Below are 16,629 nucleotides of genomic sequence, written 5' to 3' on the forward strand. Positions count from 1 at the left end.
CCAGGACTGGGACATCGTGGAATCCACCAAAATGTGATCCCGCTCCGCAGGAACTAACTCACCCCGCACCGCTATTCTTTCCCAAGCTTTTGGTTCAGGCTCAGTTCCCTCCTCAAGCAGCCCCTGGTATCCTGGGCATCCCGGCAGAGCCCCTTTAAGCAGCTCATTTCCAGGCAGCGGCTTTGCAAGGCGACAGGAGATTTTGCTATTTCAGGTTCCTGAACGCTTTCCAGGTTACTGTTTCCTGGCAGGAAAGGTGGAGGCATCCGAACTACGCCCACACGCAGCTATCACCCGGCAGTCCAAAAAAATATTGCTGCTTAATTTCTTTTGGAAAACATTGTGCAAGTTGCGAGGCACCTGAACAAACAGCCTGGGCGAGAGCAGAGCAACCTGGCTGCCTAACAAATATCACCTTGAAGAGAGGCATCCCGGGGTGAACGCGCTCCACAAAAAGCAATCCTCAGCTGAGATTGCCCCCTGAGATGTGCTCCTGAGCAGGCGGAGGAAGGCTCGTGCCCCCCGCGTGCTGCCCGCTCCCTGTCCCCCCGCTCCCCATGCAACGAGCCATGGGTTGCTGCGGTTGATGCTTGGAAGGATGCATGCTACAGCTGTCTGCTGGAAACCTGCTTCAATAAACGAGCAGCGGGAGCAGGTAAACATGTCTATAAATGCATTAAAGAGGTCTTTTGAGGCTTGCAGGCGCGGCCCGCCGGCTTCCGGGCGCTGCCAGCCTGGAAAGCCACCACGCAAGGCTGAGCCGCTCATTTCTGCTGGGAAAGGGTACAACAGCCAGCAGGTAATCTGAAGTGCTTAAAGGACTCAGTAGAAAAAAGAAAAAGTGGTTTAATTCTTCCAGGCTTGCAGCTCACACTACGTTCAGCCATCGAGTTCACCCCTTTGGGTGAAGCCTCCGTGCCCGGCGAGGCCCCACGGCGAGCACCGAATCCCATCTCTCTGGGTTTCACATGGTTTCTGACCCTCGCGGGGTGCAGGAGGTTTCCGACCCTCTGCGTCAGGACCTCTCTGGTCTGCCTGGGACATTCCGGCTCTCCTCCTGCCTTGGGCTGCCTGGCTTTCCGACCCGCAGCCGTTCAGCTGCTCACGTGGCTCTAAACGTGCTAAATAAGCTAGGTTAAAATGAGCAGCAAAACGGCTCCGAGCCCCTGGCTGTTTAAAGCCAGGTCGACCTGCTGCTCAGGGCTGGATGGGGGCTAACGAGGGCAGCGTCTGCAAGAAGGGGATGGGGAAACCTTCCACAACTCTCTTGTTGCCATAGGGATTTGGGGATGTATTTGAAGGGGGAGACATTCAGTACACATGGTTCACTTTTAAAGGTGTAAATTAAACTAAACCCAGGTGATTGCCCATTTCCAGTTCCCTCCGATTTTGTTCTGTGGAAAACAAACTTCCCCCAGGTAACCCTCCTCCTCTGCCACAGACTGCCAAGGGCATCTCCCTCTTTTGGGAACTGCACTCTAAGAAAAGGGACTTTGATATCAGACTCGGGCTTCCTCCATTCACAGCCTTTCAATTTGCAAAAACGGCTCAGTTTTGGGAGTCCTCTCCGCCTATGCAGCTCCCCTGCACACCTCCAGCCCTGGGTGCAGAGATTACAGGCAGATTCCTGACCCCGGAGACAGACGCGGTGCTAGGGGCATCACATCCACCGTGCCACGGCACAACAGGTGACGAGGAGCCGCAGGGTTCGCGCTTGGGGACCGGCCACCCCGAGCACAGCTCCCAACAAACCTTTGTTGCAAGAGGCAAAAGGCTCCTTTCTTCCCTCCCGGTGACTCACCCTGCCCGGGAGAGCCAGGGACAAAGCTGCCCCTTTCCCCGCGCCGGGAGAGGTATTCAAGGCAGGAGGAGCCTTCCCAGGGCCCTCTGCAAAGAGCCTTTGGTACCCGCTCCAGAAGAGCCCTGGGTTTGAAGGGATGCTGGAAGCCCTCGGAGGCCGAGTGAATGCCCGCATTCATTCGGCGCTCACTGAGCCATTCAGCTCTGCCCACCGCGCCCTCCAAGAGGAACAAAAATGAAAGCAAAGTCCAAACGCTTTTCTCCCTCCGTTTTTGCCCCCTCTAAGAGCATCTTTTTGCACGCACTCTTCTCCCTCCCCCTTGAAATCTCTGCTCTCGGTCCCTCCTCTGCTGGGAGGAGGGAGAAAGCAGGGATGCAGCTGGGCAAAGGGGCCTCGCCAGCACAGGGCCTGGGTTTGCTCCTCTCACCCCCTGCAGAAATGGGGTGAATTTCTTATTTTTCCCTTGCGCTTTGCTGTCTTCTCCCCGGTGCTCACAGCCTGGCTTAGCAAAGGAGCAGGGGAGCGTACGAGCAAGAACACATCTTGCCCTGGCCTGGAGGAACAGACCACCAATGGGGAGAGAAAACATCCTCCCTGGGCTTCCAGCAGCTCACAGCCGCGGTGCCAGGGCGCAGAGAGCAGAGGACCCCCTTCGCCCACCCAGGGGCCCTGGTGGGAGACAGCCACGTGCCTGCACTATGCTGTTGGCAGCCGGGATGTCCTCGGGGATGCTGACTTCGTAGCTGCTCTGAAGGAAGATGGGTCGGTTGTCATTGACATCCAGGACGGTCACGTACACGGTGGCAGTCCCGGTGCGCCGGTTCCCGGTGGGGCCGTTGTCTGTATGGGAGAGAAAGGCGAGGGGAGGTTCGGTCACCTCCGTCTCCTCCTTGCACAAGTGGTGCTCAGCCCTTGGCTGCTGAAAATAACAGGACCAAAATTTCTAAACTAAAATCCTCTGTCTTTTCTGCAGCTTCCAAATCCCACACTGAACCACGGGGGTTTTTTTTCTGCCTATCCTGAAAGAGAAAGGAAAAGCCAAACCGCCTCCAAGCTCTGCCATGGAGCCACTGCCCAGCGAGGCTGGAAACGCAGCTGGTCATTAAAGAGGGTTTGCAAGTCCATAGACTAAGAGGGTGATGTATGCTGGAAGGGACTGCTGGAGGTCAGGGATTTGGGGGATGAAGACAGGCAGGGGTCTGCACAGCAGCACCTCCGGAGCCAGTCTGCACCTCGGCTGCTGCAGGGAAGCGGTGCGGGTCCGGTTGACTGCAGCTGGCCCTGACAAAAAGCAAAAGCCCCGATGAGTTTTCTGTAGACCCAGCTCAGCCCACAGCCAAAGAGCACCAGGACCGGTTGATGTTCAGTAGATAAGGACATGGCAGCGTGGCTCTTGCTTTTGCCACGAAGGATGAGGCAACGGGGAGCATAGGTTGTGTTCGGTTTTTCCAACATGCCTGATGCAAGTAAGCACTAAACCCACCCAGCTGGAGCCCGTGGGATCTGGTGACTGGGAAAAGACAGGCAGTCTGATACCTGTCTGAGGGGCAGAACGGACCCTTTACCACCTGGGATGCGGTCCTGTGTGCCCAGCCGGTGCAGCATCCCTGCTGCAGAGCCCGTGGCACCTGCAATGCCGTGCCCTCAAGATTTCTAACCAGGCCACTTATTTCTCCTTTCAAAAGGGACGTCCAAGTCTTCTGTAAACAGGCGCATCATTATAAAGCTCTGGGGATGACGGCCAAGATGCATTTGGCACGCAGGCCCTCTGCCCGTGCCAGGTGGCTCTGGATTAATCGGCAGCCACTGAGCCAAGGGCTGGCATGGTATTAGGGGAACGATGCTGTGGCGCTGGCATTTCTGGGTGGAGGTCTCCCCCGGACAGCTTGGAGCCTCTCGGGAATGGGGGTCTTGCCTTCCCTGAGGGAAAGGGAAAGCCCTGGGGCTGGATGAGCCCGAGGGGTGAGTTTACTCTCTGCAAAAGTCATGGTGGAACCGGGACATATTAATGCACGTGGGCTGTGAAATGCTAACACCGAACACAGGCTCTGGTTTATAGAGCACCTCAAAGGTTGCTGTCTCTCTGCCACGCTTCCAAGGCAGCTTGGCACCTGCACAGCCACCCTGGATGCCCACGTGGCAGCGGTCCCACAAGAACAGTGGGAAATCCTTACCGATGGCCTCCAGGATCAGTGCGTACGATGCCACGGTCTCCCTGTCCAGACTCACGACTGTCCTGACCACCCCATCCCTGAAGCCGACGCTGAATTTGCCATCCTGGTTCCCACCTGCAGCAAAGGACAAGGACCAGGTTACCCGTTGTCTGGACGCAGGGAGCAGAGCCCACGCCTCAGGGGATGCTGCAGCCTGGGCACGGGGTCAGCCCGGCCGTGGAGATCGCAAGCGTGGAAATCAGCCTGCCCTCCCGAAGGGCTGCATTTTACATGGTTTTGAGCAAGGCAAGTGTAGGGCAAGCTCATATCTCATCCTAGGCAAAGCTTCTCTGCAGCAAAAGCGGGCTGAGCGCCTTCTCTCCGCCACATCAAACGCCGTGCCTGCCTCACGGCGCAGGCAAGGAGCGATGGTTATAGGAAAAGCTGAATCATACAAATGCCGGATCATTTCCTGAATGCTTCGGAAGCAAACTGGGGTCACTTTGCATGTGGCCTGCGGTACCTGTGGGACAACACACACCTTTTCTCTTGTGGGGGAAGCCAGAGGGGCCGTGAGATGAAACGCAGGGCTGCTATTGTGAGAAAAATGACTCGCCGGTGACACTTCTATTTTTGCCCTCTTCCCGAGGGCCCGCGTGTGCACTTTGCAAGTCAAAGTGCGGCCAGGGGGTTCCCCGGCCTCCTGCTGCAGGTGCTGCAGCTGCGGTGCGAGCCAGGCGCTCCCTGCCCACCCAAAACCACCTGCACGCCGGGCTACGAGATGCCCTAAAACTCCAGAGAGGCTTCCAGCCCTAAACGCACGTTACGCGAATGCCACCCCAGCGGTGTTAAGCCCATCCTCACGCTTTTCCTGGCTGCATCCCGACGGTGTGAGAGGCAAGGGATGCCTGGGGGGGCAAGGGTTCACCCCGAACAGGACAAGGAATAGCAGCGGAGCGGTCAGCAAGGCAGGGAGCCGAGCGGGGCTGTTCGGCAGAGGGCGATACCGTACAAGGTTTGGAGGGGCTAGAAGAGGCAGCGCTGATGTGCAGGACACCCTGGCCATGGTCTGGGGCAGCCTGCTCCTTTCCACAACCAAAGCTCCCCTTCGCAGTGTTTTGCAAGGGGTTCATACCTGTGATGAAGTAACTGAGCTCGGCGTTCAGCCCAACGTCGGCATCCGTGCAGTTGAGCCGGACCACTTTGAAATCCCGGGCCACGTTTTCGGGCAGTGACACGTTGTAGACGGCTGGGAAGAAGGTGGGGCTCTCGTCGTTCACGTCCAGAACTGAAAAGGGGAGCAGAGCTGAGTGTCCCCCCAGGGCTGCCCCTTCTGCAGATGTTAGGCTGATGTCCGCCAGGCTCCCAAAACTGCCTGCCTGCAGCTCTGAGCATTCCCGGGAATGCTCTGCCTGCTGCTCCCTGCCATTCGTGTGGTGGGGGTGCCTGCAGCCCCCCTGCAAGCGCTGGTCCCCATGGCTGCAGGCTGTATTTGGTTGCCTCTGACACATACAGCTCACCCCTTTCACACCCAAAGAAACTTTACGTAACTGTGATTAAAGTTACCGTTTGCACCAAACTCATTTCCATCCCCATTCAGAGGAAAATCTGGGGCTTAAACATAAGCTCAGTATTTCCTGGTGTATGGCAGAGGGCTCTGGAGTTACAGGACCAGAGACTTCTTTTTCCAAACCCAGGCCTGAGGAGAATCCAGGTTTATTTCCAGATGATGCTTATCCTCAGCACTAGGCTTGTGCGAAGCCAGTCAATAGAAATGCATTAAATTAAAGACAGGCCACATAATAAGGGTCCAGCTCTGAAACTGGGACTACATGGGCTGTCCAGACACGCAGCTGATGCAAATCACATGCTGAAGCAAAAGGCAAGGCCAAAAGAAAAAGAAACACGGGGGATGGGGGAATGGAGGAAAAATGATACAGAATTTGAGGGCCCCGCCAGAAACGCCGTATTTTCCCCATTTCTGCACTATGCTGACACCACACCGGGCAAGATGCGAAGCCTGCGGGGACGGCAGCGCGATGGGCTGCTCTCCCTATGTGCTGTCGTATGCCAGAACAGACATAAGGGTCAGATCATATATCCATCAGACTCCTCAGTGTGTCTCCTATATAAACCACATCTCCTCCGGTGAGGTGTCCTTGTCACCCATCTATTTGGGACTGGAGAGGGCTCTGCAGCTGGGCAGGGCTCGGAGGGGTCTTGGTGCACCCACCTTTGACGGTCAGGGTGCTGGTGGAGCTCTTGGAGGGCACGCCGGCGTCGCTGGCCACCACCCGCAGGTAGTACTGGGAGATCCTCTCCCTGTCCAGCACGGCGGTGGAGGTGACGAGCCCGCTGGTGCTGTTGATGAGGAAATCCATGCGGGGCATCCCCACCTGCATGCGGTATGTCACCTGCCCGTTCGGACCCTCGTCCAGGTCGATGGCCACTACCTGGCGGGGAGAGCGGAGGGAAGGGGTGAGCGCGGGGGAGCCCCATTATCTCCTGACTGATGAAAATCACCGTACATAAACCCTGAGCATTTCTTTGCCCCCAAGGATGCTGGGTTGAAACAAAGGGGTCTCGAGGCAACCCCCCTGCCGGGAGCGAGCACCTGGGGTGGGATGCCACAACCCCTTCTGCATCCCCCCCAGTTGCATCGCTAGAGGATGGAGAGGCTGTATTGCTAGCCCGCTTTGCAGAAGCGATGGCAGCGACAGCAGCGGCTCCCAGCGCAGGGCACGGCGGCAATGGGGCACGCTCACCTGGAAGACGGAGGAGCCCCCTCGGCGATCTCGGCGGCGAAGGGCAGGTTTTGGAAAGTGGGGTCGTTGTCGTTCAGGTCCAGCAGGTTGACGAAAACCGTGGCGCTGCTGGTAGCTCGCAGGGGCGGCCTCCCGCCTGCGGAGGCCAGGAACGGGGTCTCAAGGTTAATGCCTCCAGCCGTTTCCAACCCTTTCCCCCAAAAGAAGTCCTCCCTCCCTATGTGGACAGTCATGCAGGATGGGGCTGCCCCATCGAGGCATTAACCTGTCCGTGTTACCGCCTGTGCTGCAGCCCATTGGACTAATGGCATAGTCCCCTGGCAGGGGAAAACTCTCCCTGGCAGCAGGCATGCAAGACAGACCAACAGCTACCCATGCATGCAGCTAAAAATAGCAACACCAATCTATCCTTATCCCTATCCTTCTGGCAGGCCGGATGGGACGACGGCCTTAGCACGGTGCAGGGGCGATGCAAAAATAGAAAGGGGCAGAGCTAAGGTTATACATGCTTGCTGGCTCTTGGAAACGAGCTGGATAATGGAAAATTATCTTCACCTCCCTCTCTCTCTGTTTTTTTTCCTAAAAGAGTTTCCCTAAGATACTATTTCCAAAGCAAAAGCCATTTCACACTTGATCAGCTCTTTCCTTTCTACCTGCTCAACTGACTTTCCTAGATACTGCTGGAGCCAGCCTCCATGCGTGGTATCCCACCAGCCCTGCAAGCCACTCAGGCTGAGCTCCACAGAGAAACCCCAACCCGTCCAGAGAAAATCCAGACCTTGCAGAGCAGCCCAGAAACAGGTTCCCCCGTCTGTCTTGACATACTGCATCTTCTCAGCAGCACGCTATGAGCACCCGGCGCTGCCCTCATCTCCCTGCCTGCGCTAAACATTCACATCTTTGGACTACAGCCCCTGCCACCTACACGCAGCCCGGGCGTCCTGCAAAACAGACGTTTCGCACATCAGGCGCCTTTAGGTTTGTTTTTTAACTGCAAAATGCAAAGAAGGGTGTCTTCTGCAACGAGTTCCTGCCTCCCAGGCTCATTGGCAGGGCTGCTGCAGAAACCACCGTGCTCACGTTTTGAGGGTTTCTGGTTTGTTTTTTTGGCAGGTTTTAACCTCCTCTCATTTTTTTAACCTCAAAAACATCTTTGGAACTTATGGTCAAAACAGGAAAAAGAAGAAACTTCATTGTAGAGGAAAAATCAGGCCAAGAAAAGTTCAGCTCGACACGTGAAAACCATCAGGGAGGGGAAGCGGAGGGAGAGGAGGGCAACGCTCGCACAACCTGAGCCCCAGCGATTTCTAGCTCCAGGGGAGCAAGGCAAACCACCGTGGCAAAAAGGAACGGGACCGAAGCGGGGCTTACAGTCGGTGACCGACACCACGATCCTCCGCATGAGCTGGGCCTCCTGGGCGTTGGGGTTCTCCCGGTCCAGCAGGACGCCGGTGGTGCGGATCTTGCCTGTGGTGCTGTTGAGGCTGTAGAATTTGTTGGGGGGTCGGATGCTGTACACCACCGTGCCGTTCTCCCCCAGGTCCGGGTCAATGGCCACCACCTGCCATGGAGAAACAGCAAAAATTAAAGCAGAGCAACGGGAATTAACTCCCATGGTGTGTCCCCATGTAGATTCACCAGTGTCTAATAACGAGGCTGAGCTCCCATGACAGGCTTCCCCATACCAGCAGCAGCAAGAAGTTCTTCTTCCTCCACACAGCTGTATATTTTCATGATACTTGCAGGGATTTTGTACCCTCGAGACATCTACTGCAGTGTTAAATCTCACCGATATTGGCCTGCAAGCCCGGGAGGTAATGGCATGGCAAAACAGACACGAGCACGCAGCAGTCAAATGGGCTTTTCTCTTTTTAAATAAAACCAGCTAGAAAACAAGTACCCTTCAGAAAAATAAACTAAATGGGACAAAGAGGCACACTGAGGATCTTGTGCTGCCACATCGGAAATAATTCACTGGTGGGTTCCCCTCCATGCCAGACATTTTGCACCTTATTGTTCTCCCTGTGACATTTTTAATTACAGGGGACATTTACATTAAAAAAAACCCCCAACTTCATTACATTCGTAACTTCCCCGGCCCCCGCTGCTTGTCCTGCAGCTGAATTTACATCGTACCGGTGACACAACAATTATTTTCCCAGCAACTAATTGGGATGTCAAAGGCAAGATGACTTCAAGCAGGCGCCGAGCGGCGGGGGGGGGGGGGCGACCGCATGGAAGAGAGAAAACTGCCGTGCTCTGGCTGGGGCTGCGCTGCCCGACCTTTCCTCCCCCCCAACCCCTTTTCTTTTGTAGCCTTCCCCCTGATATGATTTTGTGGATTCTCTTTGCTTTTCCCTCATTTATTTTCTGTTTCGTGCCCGTCATTTTTCTCCCAGTGTGATGGAGTGTAAGCCTCCCTCTCTCCTTCTCTTTTATTTCACCAGAGGGACTTGAAAGGCTGTAAATCAACGTCTTGCAGAGAGGTCCTTGAAGGAGGCTGCAGGCGAGGCTAAGAAAAGGAGAATTTGGCCAAAACCCACACAATTTGGGGGAGAAAAAAAAGTATCCCCCCAGAGAGGAGAAACACACGGGACGGGCAGCAGCGAGGAGGCTCAGGAGTAACCTTTTAGGTGGACTTCTGCAAGATGGTGCTTGACTGGAGGTGACACCGGTTAGGAGGTGACACCGGTTCGAGGTAACTCCCTGCTCCAGCCAAGCGGGTGACAACCTCGCCAGGTGAAAGGAAGAGGCTTTTAGCGCAACAGCCGCTTTCTCTCGCACGTACCGTGGTGACGTCCGAGTTGGGGGGGGTCATTTCCACCAGGTTGATGAAGTATGGCTCATCCTTCCAGGTGGGATAGTTGTCATTGATGTCCAGCAGCGTGATGTTCACCTGCGAGAGAGCAAACGCTGCATCAGGCGGCATTGGTTCCTGGGGCCAGCACAGCGTGTCCCCTCGGATGTACAGCAGCACCAGGTACTCAACGCATGTTCACCCTCCGGAGGGAAAATCCGCTAAAAAACAACCTCCTGCATCTTCACAGCCAAGGCTCCTTGGCATATCTGATCTGGGTTTGGCTCACGTGTACTTATCACCTTGCAGTTAAAACAACCGCAGGGGCTCAAGGTGTGTTTTCAAGCAGCTACTTCACTGGAGGGGGGGGATGCAAATCGGTCACGGTGGTGGGGGAGAGGGCGCAGCGGGAGCATGGCAGGAAAGGAAGGAAAAAACTGAGTGACTGGTAAAAAGCAAGATAAAAAAAGGAATAAATGAGAAATTAGGAGGGGGTACGGTAACAGGGGGTGGGAGGTGCAAAGACAAGAGAGCACGGGAGAGGATGGTGCCCTGAAGTGCTACCTATCTTCATTTTCAGCGTGAGAAATGACATCTAAGTGACAGTAGCGAGCCTGTGGGATGCATCCTGTTGTCTGTGAGTCTCTCACCTCCCCAGATCACCCGTTTCAATCCAGCCTGTGAGTCTAGAAAGGTGCCTGAGGGAAGAGCTGCAGTTCAAGGGAAAGGGGGGCAGAGGGGCAGGAGGGAGCCCCCGGCGCCTGCCGTCCCCACGCAGGGGGTCTCGGTGGAGCTTCTCCTGGGGTCTTCTGTGCTCCCAAGTAATCGGGTCCTGCCGCCGCACCAGGCTGAGCTGCTGGTGCCACCCCGTGGTAGAAGAGGCGAAGCTGGACACCACAGTCTCCAGGGATGTGCCCCGGGCACAAGTCAAGGCACGGCGGTGGTCCCTGGGGAAGGTTGGTGACCCACCTCTACTCCGAGCACCCCAGGCGCTTGTCCATCACCTGGGGACCTTGCAAAGCCCCTGAATAGGCCCTTATTCCCAGATTAAAAATAGTTATAGGGAACAGCTTTGAGTCCCGGGTGTGTATCCTTGCTAATGATAGTAGACAAACTTAATCGGCCACCCACTTCTCACCGAGTTTTAATATTCTTTAACTTTTTAGGAACCATGCTGCTTTTTTTTTTTTTCACCTAATTGCAATCTGTGTTGCAAAAACCTTGTTTTGCCTTTCAATAAAGCTATTAGAACATCATCTCATCTGGAGCCCCAAAGGGGAACCCAGCATCCAACAGGCCATGCCGTTGCCCTGGGAGGCTCCACAGGGACCATCCAGTCTGCTACCTGCATCATACACCTCCTGATGGCCCTCAGCAGCAGTGACAATTATTTTAGGGATCTCTCCAGCCCAACCACAATATTTTTCTGCATCGCCCTCTGTTGCATCTCGCCTGCAACCCAACCAAGCATCCCAGGAGCAAGAACACCCAAATGTTATGAAATGTTCAAACCAACGTGGTGCCATGAGCAGCGAGAGATGGATCCTTGGCTTTTCACCTCCTGGCATTTCCAAAGACTTGTACAAACCGTTTGCAAACAACGGGTCTCACTGATGTCTATGAAGGGCAAGGCAAAGCAGTAGGCTTCAATCTGCAGTACAATGGCCTGCATCTCCACCAGAACCTTCTGAGGAGCCCAGGCATCGCAAACCGGTTGGAAACCCTCGATCCAGGCAGTACGTGAATAGTAGTCATTAGGAACAACTTAGCACGCCTGCAGGCTCTCCAACTAAGCATTTTCTCAAGAGGCATGAACAAAGAGAGCCGTGCTGCAGGTGGAATAGGTACCCGTTACCGCCTTCGCACGGAGAGCTGGACACGCAAAGCGCTGGAAGGTCAAGTGGCTCCTGGGTGAATAGCTTGCCAGGAAAGGGAGCCTGACTTCAAGGACTACACAGCCCAGACAGTCATTCGGCAAGGGCTGCGAGCAACGGCGGGGGCAGCCCCGAGGGCAGACACCACCGTACGCTCTTTACCCGTTTGCACAGGTAAAATTAAAGACTGCTAGCACGGGGAGCTGAAGCATCGGTGCCCTGCCCGCTGCCGGCCCCAGGCGGGCACTGGTGGCTCAAGGAGATGGGAATCGCTCCTTCACACACTCACCATAGCAATGCCGGTCTTCTGGTGGTGACCCACGCCTCCATCCACCGCCCGGACAATGAGGATGTATTCAGATTTGGCCTCCCGATCCAGCAAAGACGTCGTCGTGATTTCTCCTGCAGAAGGATTAGAGATGTTGTATGGCGAATAGGGGCACCGGTGAAAAAAAGGGACACTCAAAACCAGAGACCGAATCCTTCACAAACGGGCCCTTTCTTCTGATTTAGTTTCAGATAGATAGACCCTGGAAGGGTCAGCTTGTCAGCGAGCTCCTGCAAACTGTGCTGTGTCTTCCCACGGGAGCCCACGTAATGACTGCCTGCGATCCCTCACGTTCGTTTCTGCCCATAACGAACCGAAAACAATGCCAGCAAGGGAAGGCAGCAGCTCCTTAGCTAATGTAAGCCCTTGCAGCCAAAGCCTTTTCTTAGGTGTCACTCCCATCAGGAGCTGAGCTTCCACCCATGCCTCTGCCAAAGCTCTCACGGTGACTGAGCAAGTGCTGGTGTCTGAAATCTGGTGAAGCCCTTAAATTGTGTGTCTCCTAAGCAGGCTCTTCGGGGGAGAGGAGGGAAGGGGGGAGGAGGAACGAGGGTGAAAGAGGAAAAATGATGGGGAAGAAAACCAGGGGAAATTCAGGAGAGGGAACTGAAAGGAAAAGAGGGAGAGCACGTGCAGAGGCTCACCTGAGCGAGCATTGATCCGAAAATGCGAGGAGCCCTCCAGGGAGTAGATGATTGACTCCTGCCCATACTCCCTGGACCGGTCCATGTCCGTGGCATTGAGAAACAGCACCGTGGCTCCTTGGGGGAGGCAGAAACAGGGGCTGGGATGGGCATTCGCAGTCCGCAGCTGCTCTCCCCAGCTGCCCTGTCCCCCCCCACTGCTCCTGCAGGTCACCTGGCCAAGAGGTCCCCTCGCCTGCATGCACAGTGGGGCCAAACCCCCAGATCCCACGGCTATGAAACTCTGCCAGGTCTCTGGCTTTTACCTCCCCATCACCCACCCCGTTCTGGCTGTAAGACCCCCAAGGGCCCTTCTGCTAGTCTGGAGAAGGAGCAGGGGCGTGCTCCGTACCTGCCATAATGTCTTCCATGACGGTTATCACGTAGGAGGGCTTGCTGAACGCGGGGGGGTTGTCATTTTCATCCTGCAGCAAAGGGAAGGTCGAGAGGCTGGTTGGGAAAAAGGCAAGATGGTCAAGTAGCTGCAAAAATCTGGTACGGGGATGCTCCTGCCCAACTGCACCTCAAGATGTGACCAGCTCAAGCCATCAGCATGGGGAAGATGGCCTTAGGGGTAAGGCACCAGAGGTCTGAGCACACGGTTTCACTGCGGAGGCAGCTGAGGCTAAGGTAAGCGATTGTCAGTGACTTTGCTGAGCCATACAGTGGGGACAATACCGACTACCTCATTATCCAGCATCCTGGGCAATACGCAACAGGTCTGAGGAACCGCTGCCGTTTGCAGCCAAGCATCCTCTGAGCTGCTCCTGCCTCCACCGCGAGCCCTGGGAAGCCTCAGAGGAAGCACAGCAGCATCGTGCACAGACCCGCTCCTCCCTCTCCGAGTGGCACACGAGTGGCTTAGTGCTCCGGGTCACCCCGTCCGTGAGGCCACCATGCAGAGCAGACTGGCCAGGGGAACTGCTGAGCTTTGGCTGCCTTTGTTTAAATGGAAGAATGCTGTGGGTGTTTGCAGAGAGAGCAGCTACAGCACTTTCAGGGGGGAAGCTGGTTTGCACATCAATGCGCTCCCTCCAAGCCTGTCTCTGCCAGCGACTACGGCCGGCCTGGTGAAACCAAGCAGGAGCAATTGCTCAAAACATCCCTCAAAACAGATTTCAGACCAGTTTAAAGCTCCCCCACGGGGGCTTTAAATGCTGTTTAAACAATGTTAAGAATCTGCCTTAAATGAACCAAACCCAACCGCCTACGGAGGGAAGGATGGAGCTGCCAGGACATTAAAACACCGTTATGGACATTGCCGCTTCCCTGGGGCTGCTCTGGAGATGTTTTCTACCTGGAGACCGCCGATGGACCTGCAGGCTCAGCTGCTCCTGCTGCCACCGAACTTGATATTTGAGGCAATTTCACGTGCCAGCGATGCCCATCGTACTGCAATTAAATTGCCATCCTCTGCTCTTGTTGCCGGAAGCAGGTGGTCTTTAATCAGCCTTTGCATCACTCAGCTTTCACCACATCTCCTCCGAGGGTAATGCAGAAATTGCCTGCTGCCTGGGTTGCCCTCCGCATAGTCCTTCCTCCTCCTCGCAGAGCTGGGTCGGGGTCATCTCCCCAGGGCAAACCCAGGAGGTCTGGGCAGGTTAAAGGCAAAGGAATCGGAGAGACTGAACACGCATCTGTGTGCCGCCTGCAGCCGGACCCGGGTGAGCTATGCCGCGGTCCAGGCTGGGTGGAAGCAAGCCAGAGCAGATGCCGCGCTGTTTCGTTAGCGGTCCTGAGTTCATCAGGCCGTGCTCAGCACCGCCACGGCCCGGTAAGCCGGCTGCCGAGGAGGCAGGGGCTCGCTCCTGGCCGGCTCTCCACCTGGCCGGAGCTGGCGTGCACCTGCCTGCAGAGCGGTGCGTGGCTTCTCTACTTGAGAAGGACATTTCCCACTTCAGCAACATGAACTCCAAAGCTTCCCGCTGCAAACCTTCCTGCGTGCCTCCTCTGCACCCGCAGCGATGCCAGACGGGACCCTGGCACGCTTCCTCCGCTCCCACGGGAGAGGGCATCCAGCTAAACCACCTTGTTCGTGATCCCACCTCGCTGACTTCCACAAAACCAGCTTCCCACGGTCCCTCGACCCTCAGCCTCGGAGAGCCATCGTATCACCTTCAGGGATGCTGATAACTGCAGACACTCACGCTCAGCACACAACCCCCTTTTCTCCAGACATACGCACGCTATAAGTCGCTGGCTCATCGCCCCGAACGGGGCGTCAGCAGCAGGGAGCGAGGCAGAAACTTATTAGCGGTGATATTTCCCCGGATCCTGGTGTGGCGTGCGCTATTAGTTCTGATTCGGCGGCTCCCTCTACAAAAGCGTATTGTCCCCTAATGGGAAATCTACAAGGCGAGTTTGACTTCTTTATTAAAAACCAACAACCAAAGGATGAAAAAAAATTACCTCCCTCCACACTCGCTCTCGTTCTGCCTTTTCACGGCTCTTGTTCCTCAAGTGCCGTTGTGAAACGCTTCCTCCTCATTTTCTTCCTATTTTCTGGCTTTTTTTTCTTTTCTTTTTCCAGCTGAGAGAAAATCCCTTTGGTTGAGAGTGGGAAAAGTGACAGCTACTTAAACCCCACCAGTGTACAGGCTCAACCAGGAGGAGATGACCCACTGAAGTGTGGTCTTTAGAAAGAGATGTTTGTGCTGCCTAAAGCACAGCATGGGAAGGATGTATTTAACCACCACTAACCCCCCCGGCACTGCCTTATTCCCCCTCTCCCCAGCACGGTGAGGGAGCTGGAGGACAGGCGTGCTGATGAGACTTCATTCACATCCTACGGCACCATGGACTTCATCTTCTTCGCCTTCCCAGACTGACGCTGCTGCCAGCTCGGCTTAGATCCCATCACTGTGAGACTGACGGGTTATCAAGCAAACTGTCTCCATCGCTGATACCTCCCTCCAGATGTCCCCGAACCACAATGCGCCTCAAAGTGACAATCCGATCTAATCTTCCCGAGGAACGCTGCTTCACCTCTCCCAGCAGCAACCCCTTCTCAAGGGGGTTTGCACCTATGTCAGCGCACGAGCTGCACGATGAAGCCCACAGCCCGGCTGGGACAGTCGGCATTGGGGAGATAAACAAGCAACTGCCCGTGATTGATTCAGGGACCGATAATTTCTGACACTACAAGTGCTAACGCGCAGCCAAAGCTCTCTCCTCGGCATCCAAGCTGCAGCGAGCGCCTCTGGCTACCGGCACAGAGAGCACCCCAGCTGGGAGTTCCCTGCGAGCTGAGAGAAGGGCTCACCGGGTGCTCAAGGAACCTGCCCAGTGGAAAGCAAGGGCAGAGGGTAATCTCCACCCCGTCCTCAGCTCTGCTCTTCGCCCCATGAGATGAGGCTTCTACCACGTTACTTCCAGCAGCTTCCCTGTGCAACAGCTTCCCTGTGCATCGGCCGAGGAGAGGGAGGAGGTGCATGGGGTCAGGACAGCCCGTCTGCGCTTGTCTGTGGTGACACCCCCCTCAGAGACACTCTCACTCACCCTCTGTCACTCAGACCTTACCAAATGTCAGGGACAGCGTTGCTTTAACCAATAAGTATGACACATACGTACATGAGATGTATAGGATGCATATATACATATATGAGACATATGTAATTGCAATCCACATGTACACGTGCACGGGGCGGGATAGTCTTGCTGGGTTATTGATGGATTAACGGCACTGCTATGGAGGAATTGCAGGGAAACCATGACAGGATCGTCAGGCACCGTACTTACAAACACCTCGATGGTGACAGGGATGGTGCTGTTGAGCGGTGGGTTGCCGGCATCCTTGGCCATCACAGTCAGGTAGATAACCCCGTTGGCCACCTGCTCGTAGTCGAGGGGGTGGTTCACGCTGATCACTGAAAGGATGCAAAGCGGGGCAGTCAGGGGGACATTCACACACCGAGCAGTGGGCAGGCTCGGCGGGTGGCCCGCTGTCCTGGTTTTGGCTGGGATAGAGTTAATTTTCTTTCTAGCAGCTGGTGGTTTGGGTTTGGGTTTGGTATGAGAGGAATGTTGATGGCACGTTGATGCTTTCGTTGTTTCTAAGTAGTGCTTACACTGGTCAAGGACTTTTCGGCTTCCCACGCTCTGCCGGGTGCACGAGAAGCTGGGAGGGAGCAGAGCCAGGACTGCTGACCCAACTGGCCAACAGGGTATTCCATACCATATGACGTCATGCTCAGTATATAAACTAGGAGGCGTGGTCTGGGAAGGGGGA

The 16,629-nt window shown here is 55.4% G+C and overlaps 2 protein-coding genes across 2 annotated transcripts in view; one reads left to right on the plus strand and one right to left on the minus strand.

The window, feature by feature from the left end:
* The window catches only part of LOC104084228 (chromosome unknown open reading frame, human C10orf105), a gene marked incomplete at its 5' end in the record, with an annotated part of 2,070 nt that extends 378 nt beyond the window's left edge, over nucleotides 1–1,692 (plus strand). Inside the window, one exon of the mRNA XM_009587979.1 lies at nucleotides 1,580–1,692. Within this exon, the coding sequence (XP_009586274.1) occupies nucleotides 1,580–1,692 (113 nt within the window). The remainder of the gene's footprint in view (nucleotides 1–1,579) is intronic.
* Nucleotides 1,693–2,411: 719 nt separating this feature from the next.
* Nucleotides 2,412–16,629, minus strand: part of CDH23 (cadherin-related 23) — a gene marked incomplete at its 5' end in the record, with an annotated part of 16,416 nt that continues 2,198 nt past the window's right edge. Inside the window, 11 exon segments of the mRNA XM_009587980.1 lie at nucleotides 2,412–2,641; nucleotides 3,976–4,089; nucleotides 5,090–5,242; nucleotides 6,188–6,407; nucleotides 6,698–6,855; nucleotides 8,091–8,280; nucleotides 9,508–9,615; nucleotides 11,680–11,792; nucleotides 12,363–12,479; nucleotides 12,754–12,826; nucleotides 16,140–16,267. Coding sequence (XP_009586275.1) covers nucleotides 2,412–2,641; nucleotides 3,976–4,089; nucleotides 5,090–5,242; nucleotides 6,188–6,407; nucleotides 6,698–6,855; nucleotides 8,091–8,280; nucleotides 9,508–9,615; nucleotides 11,680–11,792; nucleotides 12,363–12,479; nucleotides 12,754–12,826; nucleotides 16,140–16,267 — 1,604 coding nt within the window.

This window comes from Fulmarus glacialis, unplaced genomic scaffold, assembly GCF_000690835.1.
Source record: "Fulmarus glacialis isolate BGI_N327 unplaced genomic scaffold, ASM69083v1 scaffold23851, whole genome shotgun sequence".
Lineage (NCBI taxonomy): Eukaryota > Metazoa > Chordata > Aves > Procellariiformes > Procellariidae > Fulmarus > Fulmarus glacialis.